This window comes from Drosophila kikkawai, chromosome 3L (assembly GCF_030179895.1).
Source record: "Drosophila kikkawai strain 14028-0561.14 chromosome 3L, DkikHiC1v2, whole genome shotgun sequence".
NCBI classification, from domain to species: domain Eukaryota; kingdom Metazoa; phylum Arthropoda; class Insecta; order Diptera; family Drosophilidae; genus Drosophila; species Drosophila kikkawai.
The window spans coordinates 12,197,454-12,216,795 of record NC_091730.1 but is presented as its reverse complement, the minus strand read 5'-3'; the positions used below and the strand labels follow the sequence as shown (position 1 = coordinate 12,216,795).

Genomic DNA, 19,342 nt, shown 5'->3' with positions numbered 1-19,342 from the left:
ACTGCATTGGAAGCATCTGACTAAAATTATAATACTCTGCAGGGGTATAAAAAGCCAAAAATTCATATATAAAATAAATATATAAATATCAGGCCCGCACAATTATATATATTTTAATTTACTCCTCTTTTATAACAGTGTATCGTTTTAGTCAAGTTTTGAACCATATCTATAGAGTTACCGGACTTTTGTGTTTTTTTTTTTTTTTGTAGGGAGAAAACCAAATTTGCATCTGGGCACACTGACCAAATTAGACAATATAACTTAGCAATAAAAAAAAAGCAATATCCAAAAGCAAGTCCAAAATTGGAAGTCAACCCATATACACATACACACACCCGCCCTAACAAATATAAACGTCAACCAGGAGCAGTGCCCCGACGGAACAATGACTGGATCGTTCAGTGTGAAACTCAAGTCGAAAAAAGGTCAATTCATTGTCAAAGACCTGAATGAGAATACGACGCTCGGGGAGCTGAAACGGAAAATAGCCACTGCCACCGCAATCCAGCCACCCCAGCTCCACGTCCTGGTGGGCTATCCGCCCAAGCCCCTGGACCTCTCGCAACAGCAGGAGGAGCGCGACCTCAAGACCGTCGGCATCAACAGCGGAGAGACTTTGATTGTGGAGGAGAAGGCCGCTCCAGCAGCCGCACCAGCTGCCTTTGCCAACCTGGAGGACGACGAGGCGCTGGCGCGTCGTCTGCAGGCCGAGGAGGATGCCCAGCAGCAACAACTGGAGGCAGTAGCCGCTGGCGGCATTGCCTCGCAGTCGCAGCTCCCAGTGGCGCCCACGGAAAACGGGCCGAACGGCGACTTCAACGGCATCTTATTGAAGAAGGTGGTGCCGGCGGACAACTCCTGCCTGTTCACCAGCATTCGGTTCGTGCTCAACGGCAAGGTGGACAACGAGGGCAGCGAGATGATGCGCCACATAATCGCCCAGGAGGTGGCCGCCAATCCGCAGGAGTACAACGATGCCGTGCTGGGCAAGTCCAATGCCGAGTACTGCTCGTGGATTCAGAAGGCTGACTCGTGGGGCGGCGCCATTGAGGTGGCCATTCTGTCCAACTACTACGGCATCGAGATCGACGTGGTGGACATCCAGAATGCGATCATTAACCGCTTCGGCGAGGACAAGAACTTTGGACTTCGCGTCTTCCTGCTGTTTGACGGCATTCATTACGACCCGCTGTACATGGAAACGGCCCAGAGTGCCGCTCCCGCCACTATCTTTCCCGTAGAAGAGATGGGCGTGTATCAGCAAGCGGAGCAGCTGGCTAACGAGGCCAAGTCGTCGCGCCAGTATACCAATGTGGACAAGTTCACGTTGCGATGCATGCAGTGCGACGTCAGGTTGGTGGGCCAGGCACAGGCCCAGGAGCACGCCCAGGCCACGGGCCACAGCAGATTCGGAGAGATTTAATACGTCCTGATCGTCGGCACCGTCTACATTGTGGCTTTCATGCTGTTTGCCTACTACCTGCTCACCACCTAGCCACAGTCGCACTGATGCACTGACTCGCCGTCGCCCAGTTGCAGTGCGAGGAGATCCCGAGCCCGCAGTAGCTAAATTGTACTACCTCCACATTCACGCCTCCAAAACTCATTTAATTCATAGTCTTCTTTTATCCTTATCCCCTTTTCGGATCGTAATAAAGCATGCACATTCATCTACACTAGAGTGGAAAAGCATATTCACTGCCACGAGGAAAGCTGCGAGTACTGTGCGGGCTAGGAGGCCCAGGGCGGGGTCATCGCTGCCGGATTCTGGAGGTAGGACATCACCACCGCGCTGACGCTCAGCATGAAAGAGGAGAGCACCTGCTTGGCGTCGTCGCTGGCCCGGGAGCTGGCAAAGCTAATGCAGGAGCAGTAGAGCGCGAACCAGGCGCACCACTTGAGCTAAGGGAGGAACAATCGTAGATTAGATATGCAAATGTAAGTCATAACGCAGGCGAAGTACCTTCATCATCAGGCCGCACATTGAGAAAATCATTCCCAGAATGTTCATGTAGTCCGGCATCATGTCCTCGTTGGCGCCGCCGTTCTGACCCTGGTTCTTGGGCGCCTTGTAGCGGTTGATCTTCTCCTTGCGGCGGGGGTCCACGGTGATGCTCATGTTTAATTATTTAATTTTCACTAATTTAAGCTAAAACCAGGTCAGAGTGGCTACGAGGAATGACTTTGTTTACGTTTCGGGGTGAGTTGATGTGCTCGTTTCGGGCTGAATGGCACTTCGAAGCAGTTGGCAGCACCGTCAGATGGTTCTTTATTTACATCGCGGCTGCACGTTTGAATTGGTTTTTTTAATTACATAAAAATCACATAAAATTAAATCAGGCTCCATGGCCCTGCGGTTGCTCAGCCGCTCCTTGGCCACGCATATGCGTGGCATGCAATTAAACGCTACCAGGAGTGGAATCAAGGGATATAACTTCAGCAGTATCTCGGTATCCCCTGCCTGGACATGCCTAAATCGCCGGCTACATGTGCGGATTACGGACCAAGAGGCCGGTTTGCAGACCAAACGGGAGGCCAACAGAAACCACAATCCGTTCCAGGAAGAAATATTAGAGGAACTTCCATCAGAAGCACCAAAAAAGGACAACAAACGGAAAAAAGAAAAGCCGTCAAAGGAGAAGACCCCCGAGAAAGTTCTTAACTTTGGAGATCCAGACACTTTTGGCGATGCCAAGGTGGGCGAGAGTGAGGTAGAGGATCCTGGAGATGTCGAGGAGGAGGCTTATATCAGCAGGCCCACGAGGCATTCAAAGAAATTGCAGGCAGTGGAATACGCTCGCCAGATCAAGGATCACCTAAAAGCCAACCGCCTTAACGATGCCATCGCCGTGCTGGAGCAGCGAATGTTGCGCGAGGACCGCGCCAAACCGGACAAGTACATATACAATCTCCTAATCAGCGGTTGCGCCAAGGCAGGATACACCCGCAAGGCCTTCGCCCTGTACACGAAGATGCGGCAGAGGGGCCTTCAGGTGACTGGCGGCACCTATACCTCCCTTTTCAACGCCTGCGCCAATGCTCCCTCCCTGAGCGATGGCCTGGCCAAGGCGCAGATCGTCAGGGAGAACATGCTGGAGAAGGGCTATGAGCCGAATGTAAAGAACTACAATGCAATGATCAAGGCCTACGGGAGATGCGGGGATGTGGACACCGCCTATCTCCTGGCCGACGAGATGATGGAGCGGCAGCTTGACATGAATGCCGAGACATTCAATTTCCTGCTGCAGGCCTGCGCCAGCCACAAGGAGCAGGGTTTCAGACACGCTCTCCTCACCTGGCACAAGATGCTGCAGCGCGGCATCAGTCCGGACTACTACAGCTTTACGACGATGCTCAGGTGTGTGAGGGACTGCAGCTTTGGAGATCTGGAAGCGATGCGGGAGGTCATTGAACAGATTGCTCCTGCAGCAGCTCGGCAGAAACCCAATCTTCAGTTGGAAAATGGCAATAAAGATAACTTACCCAGTATATCTTCAAGTTCCTCATCGCTTGCTGCCCAAATAGAGGTGACCACGACTTCTAGCGAGCTGGAATTGCCAAATCTCCTTCTTCCGCGACCTCATCTGGGCAGTTTGGTGGCCTTGGAGGAGGTGTCACGCCCACATGAGCGGTTTCTCCTACTCGGCGGTCTGACTGGCTTTCTCGACCTGATGAAAGAACATCAAATCACGCCGGATATTGAGACCTTCACCACCATGCTAGATGTTATCCCTCCCACCAATGCCGCGGAGAAGCAGCTACTCACCTTCGTCCGCAAGATCGGACTCAAGGCGGACATCGACTTCTTCAACATACTGATCAAAAAGCGATCCATGCGCTTCGATTACGCGAGTGCCCGTGAGGTGCTTGCCATGATTCGGACGGCGGGTCTCCATCCAGATATTGTCACCTACGGAGTACTCGCCCTGGGCTGCCGCACGCAGGAGGAGGCCAGAGAGCTGCAGCAGCAGATGCAGGTGGCAGGCATCAAGCTGAATATGCCCATCTTGGGCGCCATGCTGTGGCAGGGCTGTGCCAATAAGTCCTTTGGCTACGTCAACGAGATCATGCAGCTGAGTCTGGAGGAGGGTCTCAAGCCCAACGAGCCGTTTCTGCGTCATCTGCACAACTTTCACAGGGGATGTGCCAGGGCCATAGACGCCAGGGTAAGTTTTTTAAGCTTGATTATATTCCAATCCTGTACAAATGGTCTTCTCTCCCACAGCATCCCTCGACCAAGACTGCCGCCTTTAAGAAGGGACACTCGAAATTCTGTGATAAGTACCGCCTGTACTACGAGGAGCTCGGCCTGACTGGCCTCAAGCTGGAGGATGCCATTGCCAGGGTAAAAGAGCGTCCCTATGCTAGGTACAAGGAAGAGCCCGTTGAGGGAAAGGAACCACTCAAGCACGAGCAGATCAAGCGCAAGACAAAGCTGCGGAAATACATCAAGAAAATCAAGATAGACGAACTGCAGGATGACCCACCACCCAGAGAGGCCTTCAAGAGGATAGAATAGGTTCAACAGTATAACACGCCCATTAAAGTTTATTATTTGTTAACCAATCATTGTGCGCTTGCGTCCCCTTGCTCTCACCTCCTCGAACTTGGACAGCACAGCCTCCTCGTCTTTGCCGCACTCCTTCCGATACGCCGCCAGGATGTGCTCGAACAGGAAGGGCTGCTGGCTGTGGGTGCTGAGCAGAGCGCGCTCCAGAACGTACAGATCGACGCCCTTGTCCTCGGTGGCCTGACTGTAGTGGCTCAGTCCGAAATCAATAACGATAATGTCGTAGTCGTGGGCCGTCGGGTTGATGAGCAGGTTCGAGGTGGTCAGGTCGCCGTGTATGATGTGGTTCGAGTGCATCTTGCCGACTATAGTTCCAATTCGCGAGCAGAGCTCCTGCAGCGTCGGCTTCGCCTCTTCCTCCAAATTTGCCGCCCATGTCCGTTGTATAAACAGCTTGGCAGTTGTTGCCTTGTCAAAGTACTCCATGTACAGCTTGTGGGTGTTGAGGTCCGAGTGAAGGATCTTCGGGGCCAGGATACCGGCAGCCAAGCAACGGCTTGCCGCCTTTGCTTCGGCCTTCATCCGCTGCCGCGTGATCTGTGTGTCCAGCTCGGGGTGGCGGTACTTCTTTACAAACCGCTCCTTGATCAGGCAGGACTCGCCCTTGAAATCGCCCAGGTATAGACGCCCCTCGGCGCCTTGCTTCAGGATTTCCAGGGACATTCTTTAGATTTAAATTAAAACAAAGTTCCGTCCGCCGGCGTTCTTTTTTGAGAAAGATTGGCAGCCCAAAAAGGTGTGTAGTTTAAGGGGGGTGTGGGGCCCACAAACCTCATGGAGTTTTGTTTACATAAATATATTATAATATAATTTATGATTTATTTAATTAATAAAAAAATTAATGCAATATTTGGAATTGTCTTTTCTTCTTAATTTAAAAAACAACTTTCAATAGAATCCCCAAAACTACGCCCATGGCCTAGAAATAGGCATTCACTGCGCAACGCACGCAACAGCTGACAGCTGTTTGCTGTTGTGATGTTTACTCCGATTGCGCCCAATCTCCGTGTGAATCATCAACAGGAAAAACCACCACAGCTCGTCAGCTCCGAGAGTCAGAATTTAAGGCTCCCAGCTAGCACTAAATTCCGAAATGTTCAACAATCTATTTGGCAAGAAGCCCACCGTGAAGGAGCAGCAGCGCGAGAACGATCGCTCGCTGCGCAAGGCCACCCGCGACATTGAACGGGAGCGGAGGAAGCTGGAGGATGAGGAGCGCAAGCTGGAGGCCGAGATCCGACGCAATGCCGCCGCCGGGAACAACGACGCCTGCCGCATCCTGGCCAAGCAGCTGGTGGAGATCCGGAAGCAGAAGTCGCGCACCTACGCAGCCTCCGGTAAGATCCAGTCCATTGGCTACCAAAACAAAAACATGGGCGCCAACATTGCGCTGAGCGAGGCCATGGGCAGCACGGCCAAGACGATGGCGGACATGAATAAGGTGATGCGGCCGGAGGCTATTGGCGAGACGGTGCGACAGTTCCAGGCGGCGAACATGAAGATGGAGATGACCGATGAGATGATCAACGACACTCTGGACGACATGCTCGACGAGTCGGGCGATGAAGAGGAGTCCAACGCCGTGGTTAACAAGGTGCTGGACGAGATCGGCATCGAGATTTCCGGCAAGATGTCCAGCATTCCGGCCACGGGCACTGCAGACTTCGAGACGAGCGGCAAGCGCACTGAGAAGGACATCGCTGACCAGCTGGCCAAGCTGCGCTCCTCCTAGTCGTTGGTCCCACTGAATTTTCATTGTATTTTTTGATCACTGTGAACACCGCTGTTATCCATAGCCCGTAAGGAAATATATTTATGTACATCGCTTAGAGACGCGCAGTCATTCCGCCGCCGGCCACGATGGCCTCGCCCGTGATGTAGCCCGCATCCTCAGAGACCAGGAACGAGACCACGCCAGCCATTTCCTCACTAGTGCCCAGGCGACCCATTGGAATCTTGCTTAGCGCCGCCTCGTTTGCCGACTCGTCCTCATGCAGCGCCTTGGAGAACTTGGTTTTGATCACGCCAGGAGCCAGGCAGTTGACGCGGATTCCCTCCGGCGCCAGATCCTTGGCGGCAGCCTTGGTAAGACCAATCAGAGCCGTTTTGCTCACCGAGTATGCCCCCAGCAGCTGCAACGATAAGAGAATTGCGATAAGCTTACGGACATTTGACCCGCCGATAAGCCTTCCCAGAGGAGACTAACCTCAAAGGCGTCGTAGCCTGCGATGGAGGAGACAAAGACGATGCTGGAGCCCTTCTCCTGGCGCAGCAGGGGCAGTGCCTCCTTGGCCAGCAGGTAGGAGCTCTTCACGTTGACGTCGAAGATCTTGTCCCAGACCTTCTCGTCACACTCGAGCACTCCGCCCACGGCGGGGTTGGTGGCGGCGTTGCTAATGAGAATATTGAGCTTTCCAAACTTGCTGATGGTCTCCTCAAAGAGCTGCTTCCGATCCTGGGGCTCGCTCACGTGACACTTGAGTCCATGGACATTTAGGTTCAGCTTGCGCAGCTCCGCCAGAGCGTTGTCCACGTTCTTTTGTTTCCGGCTGCTAATGACCACGGCGGCTCCGTCCTCGGCCAAACGCTTGGCAATGGCAAAGCCAATGCTGGGAGGAGATTTGGCTTATTATATAGGATAACTTGATGGTATATCGGGGCAATATCATACCCATCTGTGGAGGCGGTGACCACGGCTACTTTCCCTGCTAAGCGCTTCATCGGACCAACGTGCGAACTTTGACTGGTGCTGGACAAGCGCTTATGGCACTGGTTGAGATTAGGGCCAACAAGTTTCTGGCTGTAATTGTTGTTGTTTTGATCGAGATTCCGACCTGAACTTTGGCCACTTCCAGTCACAGCGGTTGTGCTTAAGCGGATCTTGGGCGCCCTGACCACCAGTTGCTTGCCCAAATGCAGCATTTTCTCAAGCGAAGGATTTAAGTATTTCTCCCGAGGATTCGTTGCCTAAGAATTGATTTTCCCAATTGGACTTGGAGATCTCCAATTTGTTTACAACTTGAACTGCTTCTTCTTCTTCGCTTCCCGCAAGTTGCCATTCACAAAAAGCTCTAGGATGGCGCCAGGTTTAAAACTGCTGGAAAAGTTAATCTGAGGAATTCTTGTGGTTGATTACTAAGCAGACTTAAAGTTATTTTTAAATATAGAATATTATTAAAAGATAATTTATATTAATTACTGTTGCTCCACTTAACCCCAGAAACAAGTCATCGCAAGATAAGAAACTTTGAAATGAAAATCTCCAAACAGCCAGATAAACGCTCCAATTTCGTAATAACATAAACAAAGATAAATAAGTATGACAAACAAACCGCCAAGTGAGCGCGAAGCTTGGCATAATGTAGTATTTCGTGTCCCAAGCATATATATGTGCATATATAGTGATTCGCCAAAAAGTGCAAATTGACAAGCGGACGGAGCAGCTCCAGCCACTGGGCCGGCAAATCTAGCTCCACTCCAGTGGCAGTCGTCGGCGGAAGCAGTCCAGTGTCACTTCTCGTGCAAGGTTCGTCTCCGGTTCTCCGACTCTCCGGTTCCGTTCGACTCACGCTAACGGCTTTTCGGTTCGGTTTTTCATTTAACTTTTCGCAGCCCTCGCGTCGGCCAGGCATGTGATTCGGAAAAGGCCCTTATGATAGTGCTAACTAAAGACCCGACTAACTAAACATAAGTTATATAAAATTAAACCCGATATAAATTTGAAAATAAACCAAGAAATATGAGCGGCGACCAGGCCAAAGAGATCGAGGCTGTGCCGCCCTCGCTGCAGGACTTCAAGGCTCCGGTCCTGCCGGACAACAAGCTGGTGCTCTTCTTCCATCCGTACAACTTCTACTCACAAAAAGTGAGTAGCAGCCGCCCGCTCTCTCTCTAATCATGTGATCTTCGAGCAAATTATTTTCCATATCCAAATCTCAATCAGCCAATGCCGCGAAATTACTAAATTAATCATCATCGTAATTCAGAGTCGTCATGGTTTGGTTTTTTTTTTATTTTTGTATTCGATGTAATGGCTGGAGGGGGATGCCCCCGCTTGGAAGGTCTCCACCCGCGCTCCCCAGCGGATGCAATGGAGCATGACTTGGTCGCTGGGGGCGAAGTGTATCGGAGCTCTCTAGATTTCGGAATAGACTCTAGAGTCTAGACTCTGGGCTTATGACAGCATAGGATAGATTTACCCACTGTTTACTCGGCGCTGCTGCAGGTGCTAATGAGGTGGATTGAGCGAAAAAGTAAACAAACCTGAAGATCTAGTATATCAACTGATCCAAAAATATTTAATAAAAAATTTCATATATTAAGTAGAGCCTTAAAAATATATATAAAACATAGAAAGGATTCTTAAGATATTTTCATGCCTTTACTTGGATGTATATTTTAGACTCTGGCCTAATCTCTCGTGACAAGGTCATGTGAAAGGGGAAAATTACTTACTTAAATAAGTGAAACAAAGCTATCAATTTCGATTTTGATCTAAATCACAATTTTATACAAAACTACAAATATATGTATGTTCATCTGAGGTTTGTTTTGCACTTTGTTTTTTATTTATTTTTAAATTATCATTAAATTAAATGCTACAAAAATAGCTGTGTCTAATTGTATGCATAACATTTATGCATAACTTTTATTGATTATGGTGGTCTTCTAGTAGTGTTGGGGGATAGCCAGATAAGTTTCGATTGTCAAGAGATACCTATTTCTGGAGTCAAAAAGATATGTTTGTCATTAAAGACCTGAAACAAGAGGGCAACGTTGAGTTTCTTGTATACATTTGAATATTTTTATACCCTTATAATTATAATTTTAGTCCGAATACGCCAAAAATAATCATATAAAATATTCAAAGATTTCCGGTCTTCTTGAAGGCTTTTATGATTTTATTTAGTGAAGCAGTCATTTCCGAGCCTATAAACCATATATATTCTTGATCAGCATCAACAGGCGAGTCTTTCTGGACACTCAACAAAAAAAAAAATTTTGCTTCATTTTTTTCAAAAAAAGATAAGGGGTTACATCATTAAAATTCTCAAAAATGTGCCAAAATTTGAATTTCCTAAAATTTAAAGCCCAGTATGCAGATTTGTTAACCTATAAAAAACTAGCATAGAACAGCTTTCCGAGGTGAAATTAGTGAATTTTTGGCTTAGTTATGATAGATTTCCTATTCGGCTCCTAACCCCATTTTAACCTGGAAGGACATACAAACTTTGTCTTGCCGAAATTAGCTTCCTTTCTTGTTTTAATTGATTTCCAATCAATTGGGAAAGATATCTAGAGCTGCATCAATTTACTTAAAATTATATTTTCTGGAATAAAGCCAAAAATATATGTAGAATATATTTATATTCACCGGCAAAGACATAAATAGTAAAATAAAAAGAATTAATTGTGTCCATTTCCCAGGTTCTTCTTGTTTTATACGAGAAAAAGATTGACTTTTTCCCCTACGTTGTGGACTTGTGCAATGGCGAGCAGTATTCCAGTTGGTTCCTGAACCTCAATCCCAAGGGCGATGTGCCAGTGCTGCAGGATGGAGCCTTCATTGTTCCCAACTCGACGCACATTATCAACTATGTGGAAAGCAAGTTCCGCGGAGGTAAGTAGCATCTATTAATTTATGCTTTCAAGAAACTGGTATAACATCTGATCTTTTCAGCTAAGCATCCGGCGCTAAAGCCCCAACAAAACTCCAAGGAATACGACCAGGTGCTGCTCTATGAGCAAGCGGTGGGCCGTCTGCCAGTGGGAGCGCTCAGTTTGGGTTCCTTTATACACGATGACCTGAAACTAGTGCCCAAGGCACCCTTCATAGGACCCGTGCGCCAGTCCTGCCTGAGTAGGTTACTCCTCTGGGCCACTATCTATAGCTCCAAATAACTTGTATCCCTTAGAGAACAACGAAAAGGTGCTGGACCTGCTGCGGCGCTCCGTGGAAGAGCTGGCGTCTAACAAGGCTGCGCTAAAGAACAAGCTGGACATCCAGGTGCGTCGTCGGGATCTGGTTTCCTCTCGCGAGGATTTCCAGCGTGTCCTAGACGCCGTGCGTCACTTCCTGCTCTACGTGGAGCAGGAGCTCTCGGCGAAAGCTCCCCGCAGTGAATGGCTGACCGGAGACGAGGTTACCCTGGCGGACATCTCACTGGGACTGCTTCTGCACCGGCTGTACCAACTGGGCTTCGAGAATCACTACTGGGCTTTCGGCAAGCTGCCCCAGGTGGAGGCCTACTTTCTGCGCTTCCGGCAGCGCGAATCCTACCACCGCCTGCAGCCGAGCAACTTTGCGATTCTGCGCGAAATGTGGATGCGGACGCCGGGCAACTACAAGCTGGGAGCGGGCGCCGGCTTCCTCGGTATGGCCATGTTCGCAGCCTTCGCCCACAAGTGAGCGGACACTAGACTTTGTTAACAAATCCTTTTACTGTTAAAGTTGGGCACATATAAACACACGAACATAAGAACGCTTAAAGCTACGCGCTGCCGATGAAGGATGCTGGGTCCGGGATCCCGAGATCCGATACGATCCTGGGGTGTGATGGTAAGGAGGAGGAGGAGGATGAGGAGCAGAACGCGAACCAGTGCCAGCCTCGAGCTGCTTAGTAATATCATCGTTTTATCATCATTTCATCGTCGCTGAATATACAAAAAAATTTGGTAAAAATTCCAATCCGTCACCTTATGCTTGTCAATTCCTGCTATGCTTGATGGCTGTGGCTGCCGCGGAGTTCCAATAACTCTGCTCAGCTGTCCAGCTGCTGCTGGTCCCTGTCCCGCTTGTTCTGCTCGGCCTGCAGCAGATTGGCCGCTGCACTGGCCGCCTTAGCGTTCGTGAACAGCGGCATGCCCATGAACGTGGGTATCTGCTGATCCCTCGGCACGCTCGTCGTAGACGCCGACTTGCCGTTGAGGTTCGCCCTGGAGGTGCTGGCCCCGGCGCTGGTGCCCCCGGCTGGCGTTGATAAATGCGAGGGTCGCTTGAAGGGGAACGTGGGTATTTCGCGCTGGTAGCTAAAGCTGCCATTGCCAGGCGCCTCCGGCAACAAACCGGGCGTGGGATACCAAAAGCGGTAGGTGAAATACCAGGTAAGGATCGCAATAATGCCGCTGATCACCTTCTCGATCATGCGGTGGTAGTACAGCATGGTGCCCACCAGCATGATGTCCCACAGCAGCTGCAGCGCCGCCATCCCGATGAACAGGGTCCGGATGATGGGCGTCAGGCGCTTGTACAGAAACTGCAGGCTGCGCATCTGCTCCTCGTTGAGAGTGCGCAGCGGATTCGTGCCCGAAGCCTCAGCGGAACTGCGGTTGTGCAGCTCGTTCCGTATATGCTCCTTTATCGTCTCCCAGCGGATGATGGGGCGCGCCTCCTCGATGAGCACCAGGCTGGAGTGGATCAGGATAAAGGCGTGACCGGATATGTCGAAGCCCTGCCACAAGTGCCCGGCCTTCAGGCAGCTGGACTTGCTCTGGTAGCCTGCAAGGATAGCATTGGGTTATTAACGGTTTCTTTAAAGGATCTCCTGCAAGGTATAGACGCACCCTTGGTAGTGCAGCGCCCGTAGGAGGTCTCCACCACGTTGAAGAGCTTCGTCCAGAAGAACCAGAAGAAAGTGGCGATGACTATGCGCGGGAAATGGTGGCGCAGCATCTTTTTATGATCGCCGCAGGTAATGGTATATGCGGACAGCACCAAAAAGGGCACTGCGAAGAGCAGGGTCCAACCCCAGCCCACCTTAACGAAGTACATGTTGAACAGGTTGTCCGAACGCGCAAAGTAGGTCTTCGGGAAGGGCACAAAGTCCCCGATCACGGAGATCACGAACAGGCTGCCCAGATACAAGGCCACCTTGAGGTCCGTGTTGAAGAATATGGTCTTCTTGCACAGGTGGATCACACCCATGACCAGGATCTCTCGGATGCTGGTGGGCGCCGCCGTGGGTCTCGTGCCGCGCGCCTCTGCCCGGGTGATGTCAGGCCCTCCGGGTCTGAAGTTCATATTCGAGCCGGACGGGGAGCTGGGATTAGAGCCTAGATTGGGTCGCAGGGGTCGCCGCTTGGTGGCCATCTCGCTGGGTGCCGAAAATAAAGCAGGCCAGATGGAAACTGCGTTGTTGTTGCGCTGCCGTTTTTGGTTATGCTGTGGCGGCGGCCGAAAGTGAAAGCGGAAGAATTGTACGTGTCAAAGTTCATCGCAAGGTTTCCAAGCCTTACCTGAGCTGCACCTGTCTGACACTGTTACCATTCCCTAGGCCAACAGTCTCGGCTGATTTTTCCCGGGATTTTCTCAACCCCTTCTTTGTTCCCGACGGTGATTTTGTACTTTTTATTTTGGCCAAAATGTACGTGTTGCGCCCAGTAAAAAATAGAACAGCTGCTGCAGGGGGTGAAGGCGTAGCCCTGCGAATGGTCCTTCACGGTGAATGGCCACTCGATCAGCTGTTAAAATTAAATTATAAGCTTTTGCTGCTTAATTGCCGGTTGATTAGGCGCTCGGCGGCATGTACAACTCGGCCAAGCAGCTGCAGCGCGTGCTGACAGCGCGCGAGATCCGGAAGACCTTCCTCGACCACTTCACCGTCAACCATGGCCACAAGTTTGTACGCTCCAGCCCGGTGGTGCCGTTCTGTGATCCCACGGTGGCTTTCGTCAATGCGGGCATGAATCAGGTGAGGTAACAGGCAGCCCAGCGGCTATTGTTGTCTTCTAATCAAATTTTCTTTGGTTCTAGTTCAAGTCGGTGTTTTTGGGCACGGCGGAGGCGCCCCACAAGCGGGTGGTCAACTCGCAGAAATGCGTTCGGGTGGGCGGCAAACACAACGATCTGTCTGTGGTGGGCACGGATGGCTATCATCACACCTTCTTCGAGATGCTGGGCAACTGGTCCTTTGGGGACTATTTCAAGGTGGGTCGAAACTCAAGGTTCTTTTTACTTTTAATAACTGTTTCTCTGGTGCTTTCCAGCGAGAGGCCTGTGCCATGGCTTTGGAGCTGCTCCGCGGTCCCTACAACATTGACCCAGGACGCTTGTATGTAACCTACTTTGCCGGCGACAAGGTTCTAGGAATTCCAGCCGACTTGGAGTGCTTCGAGATCTGGAGGAGTTTGGGGTACAACATGTAAACCCAAAAGCTTTAAGTTTGCTAAATTAGGTTTCTTTTCTACCAGCTTTCCCGCCTCTCGCATCTTGCCCTTCGGCTGCACGGACAACTTCTGGGAGATGGGCGCCACTGGGCCCTGTGGCCCCTGCACTGAGATCCATATAGACCATCGTCCTGATCTTGGCAGTGTGGAGCAGCGTGCCAAGCTGGTCAATGCGGGTAGAGCTGATCTCACAGAGCTGTGGAATCTCGTCTTTATACAGTACAACCGGTAGGGAGGAAGGTCACCTTGACTGTAATTACTTTCAACTCATAGTTATTTTATTTTAAAGCCTGGCAGACGGCTCTATATCGGAACTGCCCGCTCACCATGTGGACACCGGCATGGGCTTCGAGCGGCTGACTGCTTTACTGCAAAACAAGACGTCCAACTATGACACGGACTTGTTCACGCCCATTTTTGATGGCATACAGCAGGTGGCCAAGGCTCCGGCTTATGGCGGCAGTTTCTCGGCAGGAGCCTCGCTGGATACCAACTACAGAATTCTGGCGGATCACGCACGAATGGTCACCGCCTGTCTGGCCGATGGAATGCTTCCCGATCAGAAGTATGTTGTGTGTTTTGCTACTTTTTCCCAGCTAAACCCTCTCCAATTTCAGTCAAAAACTGCGTCGTGTGCTGCGAAAGGCTCTCAACATCTCCGATCATGTATTTGGTCATGAGAAGCTGCTGGCCCAACTAGTTCCTATTGTGGTGGAGACGCTGGGCGAGGCCTATCCAGAGATGTCCTCCCGCCAGCAGGCTGTCGTTGATCTTATTAACCACGAGCAAGAGGTGTACAACAACCTGCGCGAAAGTTCTTCCAAAGCCTTTGCCGAGGTTCTAACCGAATTTCCCAACCTGGATGACATAGATCTGATGGAGTGTCCCGGCTTTGTGCCCGCCTACCGGGAGTTTCAGGTGCAGCGCAGCAGGTTTCCAAATAACACCATACCAGGGGACTTTTTGTACAAGCTGACGGACACCTATGGCCTCACGGAAGAGAGCTTTCTCAAGCTGGCCGAGCTGGAGAACATGAACTGTGATCTGGAGCGCTACAGGGCAGAGGTTTCGCTGGCCAAGATGAAGGCCAAGAGCGGTCAAAGGGAAAACGGGGAAGAAGAAGGAGTACTCTGCGATGTGGTTAGTGAGCAACGCATTGCCGAAGCCCAGGCGAAGCTAACGAAGCGTCTGGCAGCCACCGACAACAGTCAAAAGTACGCCTACACCTTTGACAAGGAGAGCGACTCCTACAGGATTCCGCCGCTGAGGAGTCGCGTGGTGGGAATGCTTCTCAACGATGCAGAGGTGTCCCGGACCCAAGCCAGTCGTCTCCAAGAGCCCTCTACCGACATAATTTCCCTTGTCACAGCCTCTAGTAACTTTTACTACGAGTCTGGGGGCCAGCAATCCGATGAAGGAACGATTCTTGTGCGGAATCAGAACCAGCCAGAGCAGCCTCACCTTTTAAAGGTGATCTGCGTGAAGCATCTCAACGACTGCGTGGTTCACATGTGCAGGCTAACCTCCTCCCCCACAAACGAAGCCTTTGAGCTGGCCATTGGAGACGAAGTGGAGCTGCAGGTGGACGCCAAACAGAGGCAGCTCAACACTTGCCATCACACAGGTGAGTTACATTAGAGATTCCCTTTTGAAAATTAAATTAAAGTAATAAATAACCTTTCAAGCTACTCATCTCTTGAACGCTGCTATCCGCTCGCTGTTCAACAAGGTCACCTACCAGGTCTCCAGTTCGGTGACCAGCGATCAGTGCAAGCTCGAGGTGGGACTGCTGGGCAAGCGCATACAGAAGAGCGATGTCCAGCTCATTGAGGATCTAATCAAGTGAGTTGAAAGCCTGCTACTTGCTTCCTTGGTAGTAACATCAACCTTTCCCCCTTAGCCGCATCATCTGCTCTGCCACACCTGTTAAGGTGGAGCTCTTGAGTGCCGCCCAAGTCCTGCAGCAGAATGACATTACCATGGTGCCTGGGGAGGTGTATCCAGAGCAAGGACTGCGTCTAGTCAATGTGGAAAGCCAAGAGCTGCAGCTGAGCTCCAAAGAGTTGTGCTGCGGCACTCATGCCACCAACACCAGCGAGCTTTCCTGCTTCTGCATTGTCAATCTCAAGCAGACCAATCGGGCGCGCTTTGCCTTCACCGCTGTGGCTGGCCAGGCGGCGGAGAATGTGTGTTAAAGTCTCACCTGAAAGTGAATTCTGGTTCTTATCCCATTTTATAAACTTATCCCAGGTTCTCAAAACCGCTGCCTTGCTGCGTCATCGCGTGGATCTTCTCGAGAAGCAGTTCCAGACCGACAAGATCACCAATGCCACCGAGGCGGAGCTGCAGACCATCCGCCACAACATGCTGCACACAGATATCAAGCTGCCATATGCCTTCAAGATGGACACTTTGGAGCGTCTCAATGAGATGCTCAAGAGAATCAAGGACTCTTCGCGCACAACTCTGAAGTAAGATTGAAATGTTGCCTGTTTTCTAGTTTTCCTAAATCCAATTTCTTATAAAAGGGAATTTGTGGAAGTGGAGATGCGCAACCTTCTCCAGGAGAAGCCTCTCGCCAGCCACCCCTTCATTCTGCACTATATCACTAGCTCCGCCCTGGTGGAGGAAATCCCGCTGCAGCGTGCCACCAAACTGTGTCCGGATCGACCCATCCTGGTGGTCAGCATGTGCGACAGTGTGGTCAAGGCGCGCTGCTGCGTGCCAGCCAGTTGTATCGGTGACAAATTCAATGCTTCCAGCTGGCTGCAATCCTTCGCTGACACTTTTGGTGGTCAAGTGGCCTCGCCCAAGGGTCAGGATCATCGGTTTGTGTGCAACATGAAGGGCCGGAGAGTCAGCAATTTGTTCGAGGAGCAGCTGGAGCAGGCACTGGCCCAGGCGAACGCCTTCGCCAAGCTTTATCTGTAGGTTATAGCGCTAGTTGTGATTATATCGCCCTCCAAAAAGTGTGAGAGCTTAGAGCTTAGCTTTCCCCTTTAATGTTTTCTATTGTGAATAAAATGCGGAAACTGTTTAATCACTGATTACGATGAGGTCATCATCCTCGTCCTCTTGCTGCTCATTTTCTTGCTCCTCATCCTGCTCCTCCTCCTTCTCATCCTCCTGCTGGCTATCCTGATCCTCCTCTTCATCCTCATTATCCTCCTCATCTTCTCTTTCCACCTCCTCTTTGTTTTTCTCAATCAACAAACTGGAGTTCATCAGCTCCTCGAAGGCATCTCCCTGGTCGCTGCTTTGGTTGAAGAAGAAACTCACACTAGCCAGCGGCTTCACAGGACTTGGAATCCTGATGCTGAGGCGTTGCTTTAGCTTAAATCGCTCCACTGGTGTCCTGGCCGGCTCTATGATATGTGAGGCCTTTCTAGGATTTCCATTCACCAATCTATCAAAGCTGTCATCCAGGGAGAAACGTTTACTGCTCGGCGGCTGTTGCTCCATTTGAGAAAGATCTCTCTTAGTCTGCGCCTCCTCTTCGCCGCCTAGACTCATCTGGGCCAGCCTTAAACTCAAATCTTCGGCCATAGGCTCATAGTGCAACTGGTGTCCTTGGTGCTGGGTCAACAAAGCTGGTCTTGCCTTGGGATTGCTTATGATCCCTTTGACAATATCGGACATATTAAACTCTTCCTCGTCGCAGTCGCTTTCCAGATCAGAGGGCAAGCACTTGGTAATGGGAGTAGAGGAGCATTGCTGGCGCTGTTGTAAAGGAGAACTCTTGATGGGAGTTTGGTGGCTTTCCTTTCCACGGTTCAGGAATTGCTGCAATAAAGGTTGACCTGGTTCGGCGGGAGTTTTTTTCTTTCGAACAACTCGCTTTGGTTTTGGTTTCACTTCCTGTTCCGGCTCATTCTCCTTTTCCTCTGAAGCTGTTTTCTTCTTTCGCGTGGTTTTCTTGGGAGGCTTCTCCTTGGACTTGAAGAAGGCACTTACCAAGTCTGGAAAGGCCTGTTCCATCATATCCAAAGGCTCAATGGTGTAGAACAGCTCTTCGATTCCCTTTGGATGCTCCAGCTCAAACTCGGCCACCTGTTCATCGGGTATGAGACCCTTGAAACTACCGCTAGGATCATGCCATTTCAGCTCCAAGCTGGCCACTCCCTTGACCGTGCGCTTCTTAAGGATCTCTCGCGGCTCAATCAAAGCCTTTTCCTGCTTTGATTGCTGCACCTGCCAGCGTGTAAGAATGGGAAAGAACTTCTGGAAGCAGTAGATCTCCGGCCATTGCAGAAGATGCCCAATTTGCTTGATGAACTTGACGAGATTCGGCTGCCGCCAGTTGAGATTTATGCTAGGGATGGTGTCCGGTTCGCTGAGGAACTCGGCTATGATCTCCTCGTTGGGAAATTCAGGAGCTAACAAAGCCTTCCGGCGCAAGGCAAGTTCCGCCTTAATGGATAAACGCTGTTCCCTGGGGGGATGTTTGGTTTAAAAATATGTAAAAGATGACCCTCTCGGGATATGGCTTACTTCCAGAGGCTCTCATCGCAGCCTCGATGGGTTCGACACTCACTGCAGCCGCTTCTGGTGTGGCTTTGGGTCTTGCCCAAGTGCCCGCAGTTGCTGCACACAGACTTGTCGTCCACACGAATCTCGAGGGCATTGTATTTGCTGGTCTCCTGCCGCCAGTTTCGAAGCCTAAAAAGGGAAATGATCTGTGATCGAGGTATAAAGTGTTTCCTTGACTTACTTGGCCAGAATCTCCGTCTCCTTATACTTGTTGAAGAGCTTCAAGACGCCATCCTTGCCTATGCCACCGATGCCATCGGGACAGTAGTCACAGCCGCAAAGCAAAGCCATCACTATAATCTTGTGTTGACCAAAGTCCATGCGGGCTGTGATCTCCCTCATGTCGTAGATGTCCACAGCACCCCCAGACGCCGCCTGAGCTCCTTGGGTGGACACCGAGAAGTTGCGGTAAACCCGAACAGCTCCATAAGCAAAGCAATCCGAGTCCTGGCTTATGACGCCGTCAACTAACTTAAGGGAAATCGTTAAAAAGAGTTTATATTAACTGAAAAGTATATCAAAACTCACGCCATGCTTGTTGAGAAAGGCGCAGTAAGCCTCCGCTTCGCCTGGGCCCTGGACACACTGGATTCCCATAGACAGCAGCAATGTTTCGCACTGTTTGAGGACATGGTTGAACCGGGTGCGACCCTTGTCGCCCTTTGGAGCTTGGGAGCTACCTGCCGAGGCCTCCTTGGGTTTAACTCCCCGAAATTGCAGCTCATTCCGCTTGGCTATGACCTGGCTCTTGAGCTTGGGAGCAACTCCCTCCAAAACGAAGACGGGAGTGACCTTTTCCCAAATCAGATAGCAAGTGCGAAAGAATAGGTTTCTGTGGGGTTTAAAAAATATTCAAAATTAATTTAAATTATGTATAAATTTGCAAATAAACTCACTTTAAATGGTGGCGAGGATGCACAAAGTAGTCCACAACATTAAGCGACTCGCACACCCAGCCGGCCAAGTCAATGGCCACCTTCTTGCCCCGCAGCTCATTGATGGGCTTGCGTTCGGCGTGGGGCGTCAGGACAGTCCACAACTCCTTGACACCCATAAAAATTAACAAACAAACAC

At 50.6% G+C, this 19,342-nt stretch overlaps 10 protein-coding genes across 12 annotated transcripts; 5 read left to right on the top strand and 5 right to left on the bottom strand.

Moving 5' to 3' along the window:
* The first annotated feature begins 247 nt into the window (after nt 1–247).
* Nucleotides 248–1,684, top strand: Yod1 (Yod1 deubiquitinase). Its single transcript, XM_017161166.3, has one exon. The coding sequence runs from the start codon at nt 389–391 to the stop codon at nt 1,424–1,426; it is 1,038 nt and encodes a 345-aa protein (XP_017016655.1). The 5' UTR covers nt 248–388; the 3' UTR covers nt 1,427–1,684.
* On the bottom strand, nt 1,591–2,122 carry LOC108070598 (protein Asterix). The gene is made up of 2 exons (XM_017161168.3): nt 1,967–2,122; nt 1,591–1,905 (listed from the first exon to the last, which is right to left on the bottom strand). Exons 1-2 carry the CDS (start codon nt 2,120–2,122, stop codon nt 1,735–1,737), a joined length of 327 nt encoding a protein of 108 aa, XP_017016657.1. The 3' UTR covers nt 1,591–1,734.
* On the top strand, nt 2,121–4,569 carry LOC108070595 (pentatricopeptide repeat-containing protein 1, mitochondrial). The gene is made up of 3 exons (XM_017161164.3): nt 2,121–2,203; nt 2,344–4,169; nt 4,229–4,569. Exons 1-3 carry the CDS (start codon nt 2,182–2,184, stop codon nt 4,520–4,522), a joined length of 2,142 nt encoding a protein of 713 aa, XP_017016653.2. The 5' UTR covers nt 2,121–2,181; the 3' UTR covers nt 4,523–4,569.
* Tcs5 (TP53 regulating kinase) lies at nt 4,534–5,298 on the bottom strand. Its single transcript, XM_017161167.3, has one exon. The coding sequence runs from the start codon at nt 5,234–5,236 to the stop codon at nt 4,562–4,564; it is 675 nt and encodes a 224-aa protein (XP_017016656.1). The 5' UTR covers nt 5,237–5,298; the 3' UTR covers nt 4,534–4,561.
* A 246-nt stretch (nt 5,299–5,544) lies between these two features.
* CHMP2B (Charged multivesicular body protein 2b) lies at nt 5,545–6,402 on the top strand. The gene has a single exon (XM_017161136.3). It carries the CDS (start codon nt 5,667–5,669, stop codon nt 6,303–6,305), a length of 639 nt encoding a protein of 212 aa, XP_017016625.1. The 5' UTR covers nt 5,545–5,666; the 3' UTR covers nt 6,306–6,402.
* Dhrs4 (Dehydrogenase/reductase 4) lies at nt 6,360–7,604 on the bottom strand. Its single transcript, XM_017161135.3, has 3 exons — nt 7,245–7,604; nt 6,780–7,182; nt 6,360–6,705 (listed from the first exon to the last, which is right to left on the bottom strand). The coding sequence occupies exons 1-3, from the start codon at nt 7,493–7,495 to the stop codon at nt 6,400–6,402; spliced, it is 960 nt and encodes a 319-aa protein (XP_017016624.1). The 5' UTR covers nt 7,496–7,604; the 3' UTR covers nt 6,360–6,399.
* Nucleotides 7,605–8,017: 413 nt separating this feature from the next.
* On the top strand, nt 8,018–11,286 carry Gdap1 (ganglioside induced differentiation associated protein 1). Of its 2 annotated transcripts, XM_070285011.1 has the most exons (5): nt 8,018–8,438; nt 10,001–10,193; nt 10,254–10,433; nt 10,489–10,947; nt 11,025–11,286. In XM_070285011.1, the coding sequence occupies exons 1-5, from the start codon at nt 8,313–8,315 to the stop codon at nt 11,036–11,038; spliced, it is 972 nt and encodes a 323-aa protein (XP_070141112.1). In that variant the 5' UTR covers nt 8,018–8,312; the 3' UTR covers nt 11,039–11,286. The 2 variants fall into 2 exon arrangements, with proteins under 2 accessions (XP_070141112.1, XP_017016622.1); XM_017161133.3 differs by having other exon boundaries at nt 8,019–8,438; nt 10,489–11,286.
* Nucleotides 10,996–12,978, bottom strand: Fitm (acyl-coenzyme A diphosphatase Fitm). Of its 2 annotated transcripts, none has more exons than XR_011444800.1 (3): nt 12,137–12,748; nt 11,270–12,071; nt 10,996–11,186 (listed from the first exon to the last, which is right to left on the bottom strand). XR_011444800.1 is itself a non-coding variant. In XM_017161132.3 (3 exons), exons 2-3 carry the CDS (start codon nt 12,660–12,662, stop codon nt 11,335–11,337), a joined length of 1,263 nt encoding a protein of 420 aa, XP_017016621.1. In that variant the 5' UTR covers nt 12,663–12,734; nt 12,809–12,978; the 3' UTR covers nt 10,996–11,334. The 2 variants fall into 2 exon arrangements, 1 of the variants encoding a protein (XP_017016621.1); XM_017161132.3 differs by adding an exon at nt 12,809–12,978 and having other exon boundaries at nt 10,996–12,071; nt 12,137–12,734.
* A 49-nt stretch (nt 12,979–13,027) lies between these two features.
* On the top strand, nt 13,028–16,783 carry AlaRS-m (alanine--tRNA ligase, mitochondrial). Its single transcript, XM_017161129.3, has 10 exons — nt 13,028–13,263; nt 13,326–13,499; nt 13,559–13,704; nt 13,763–13,966; nt 14,028–14,303; nt 14,356–15,362; nt 15,424–15,580; nt 15,639–15,924; nt 15,989–16,209; nt 16,267–16,783. Exons 1-10 carry the CDS (start codon nt 13,096–13,098, stop codon nt 16,667–16,669), a joined length of 3,042 nt encoding a protein of 1,013 aa, XP_017016618.1. The 5' UTR covers nt 13,028–13,095; the 3' UTR covers nt 16,670–16,783.
* On the bottom strand, nt 16,725–19,340 carry Gen (XPG-like endonuclease). Its single transcript, XM_017161130.3, has 5 exons — nt 19,165–19,340; nt 18,797–19,100; nt 18,450–18,739; nt 18,230–18,397; nt 16,725–18,170 (listed from the first exon to the last, which is right to left on the bottom strand). Exons 1-5 carry the CDS (start codon nt 19,320–19,322, stop codon nt 16,775–16,777), a joined length of 2,316 nt encoding a protein of 771 aa, XP_017016619.1. The 5' UTR covers nt 19,323–19,340; the 3' UTR covers nt 16,725–16,774.
* Between the last annotated feature and the right edge of the window lie 2 nt (nt 19,341–19,342).

Bases quoted from the DNA above. Each gene is read 5' to 3' on its own strand.
- Dhrs4 (XM_017161135.3), bottom strand. From the start codon at position 7,495: ATGCTGCATTTGGGCAAGCAACTGGTGGTCAGGGCGCCCAAGATCCGC. The intron at 7,183-7,244 runs GTATGATATTGC...ATCTCCTCCCAG, and splicing joins GTCACCGCCTCCACAGATGG to CATTGGCTTTGCCATTGCCA. The intron at 6,706-6,779 runs GTTAGTCTCCTC...TTATCGTTGCAG, and splicing joins CAGGCTACGACGCCTTTGAG to CTGCTGGGGGCATACTCGGT.
- LOC108070595 (XM_017161164.3), top strand. From the start codon at position 2,182: ATGACTTTGTTTACGTTTCGGG. The intron at 2,204-2,343 runs GTGAGTTGATGT...AAATTAAATCAG, and splicing joins GACTTTGTTTACGTTTCGGG to GCTCCATGGCCCTGCGGTTG. The intron at 4,170-4,228 runs GTAAGTTTTTTA...TCTCTCCCACAG, and splicing joins CCAGGGCCATAGACGCCAGG to CATCCCTCGACCAAGACTGC.
- Tcs5 (XM_017161167.3), bottom strand. From the start codon at position 5,236: ATGTCCCTGGAAATCCTGAAGCAAGGCGCCGAGGGGCGTCTATACCTG.
- Yod1 (XM_017161166.3), top strand. From the start codon at position 389: ATGACTGGATCGTTCAGTGTGAAACTCAAGTCGAAAAAAGGTCAATTC.
- Fitm (XM_017161132.3), bottom strand. From the start codon at position 12,662: ATGGCCACCAAGCGGCGACCCCTGCGACCCAATCTAGGCTCTAATCCC. The intron at 12,072-12,136 runs GTGCGTCTATAC...CTATCCTTGCAG, and splicing joins CGGGCGCTGCACTACCAAGG to GCTACCAGAGCAAGTCCAGC.
- AlaRS-m (XM_017161129.3), top strand. From the start codon at position 13,096: ATGTACAACTCGGCCAAGCAGCTGCAGCGCGTGCTGACAGCGCGCGAG. The intron at 13,500-13,558 runs GTGGGTCGAAAC...GGTGCTTTCCAG, and splicing joins CCTTTGGGGACTATTTCAAG to CGAGAGGCCTGTGCCATGGC. The intron at 13,967-14,027 runs GTAGGGAGGAAG...TTTATTTTAAAG, and splicing joins GTCTTTATACAGTACAACCG to CCTGGCAGACGGCTCTATAT.
- Gdap1 (XM_017161133.3), top strand. From the start codon at position 8,313: ATGAGCGGCGACCAGGCCAAAGAGATCGAGGCTGTGCCGCCCTCGCTG. The intron at 8,439-10,000 runs GTGAGTAGCAGC...TCCATTTCCCAG, and splicing joins ACAACTTCTACTCACAAAAA to GTTCTTCTTGTTTTATACGA. The intron at 10,434-10,488 runs GTAGGTTACTCC...TGTATCCCTTAG, and splicing joins CGTGCGCCAGTCCTGCCTGA to AGAACAACGAAAAGGTGCTG.
- CHMP2B (XM_017161136.3), top strand. From the start codon at position 5,667: ATGTTCAACAATCTATTTGGCAAGAAGCCCACCGTGAAGGAGCAGCAG.
- Gen (XM_017161130.3), bottom strand. From the start codon at position 19,322: ATGGGTGTCAAGGAGTTGTGGACTGTCCTGACGCCCCACGCCGAACGC. The intron at 18,398-18,449 runs GTAAGTCAAGGA...TTCCCTTTTTAG, and splicing joins GAGACGGAGATTCTGGCCAA to GCTTCGAAACTGGCGGCAGG. The intron at 18,171-18,229 runs GTAAGCCATATC...ACATCCCCCCAG, and splicing joins TGCGATGAGAGCCTCTGGAA to GGAACAGCGTTTATCCATTA.
- LOC108070598 (XM_017161168.3), bottom strand. From the start codon at position 2,122: ATGAGCATCACCGTGGACCCCCGCCGCAAGGAGAAGATCAACCGCTAC. The intron at 1,906-1,966 runs GTACTTCGCCTG...TTCCTCCCTTAG, and splicing joins TGTGCGGCCTGATGATGAAG to CTCAAGTGGTGCGCCTGGTT.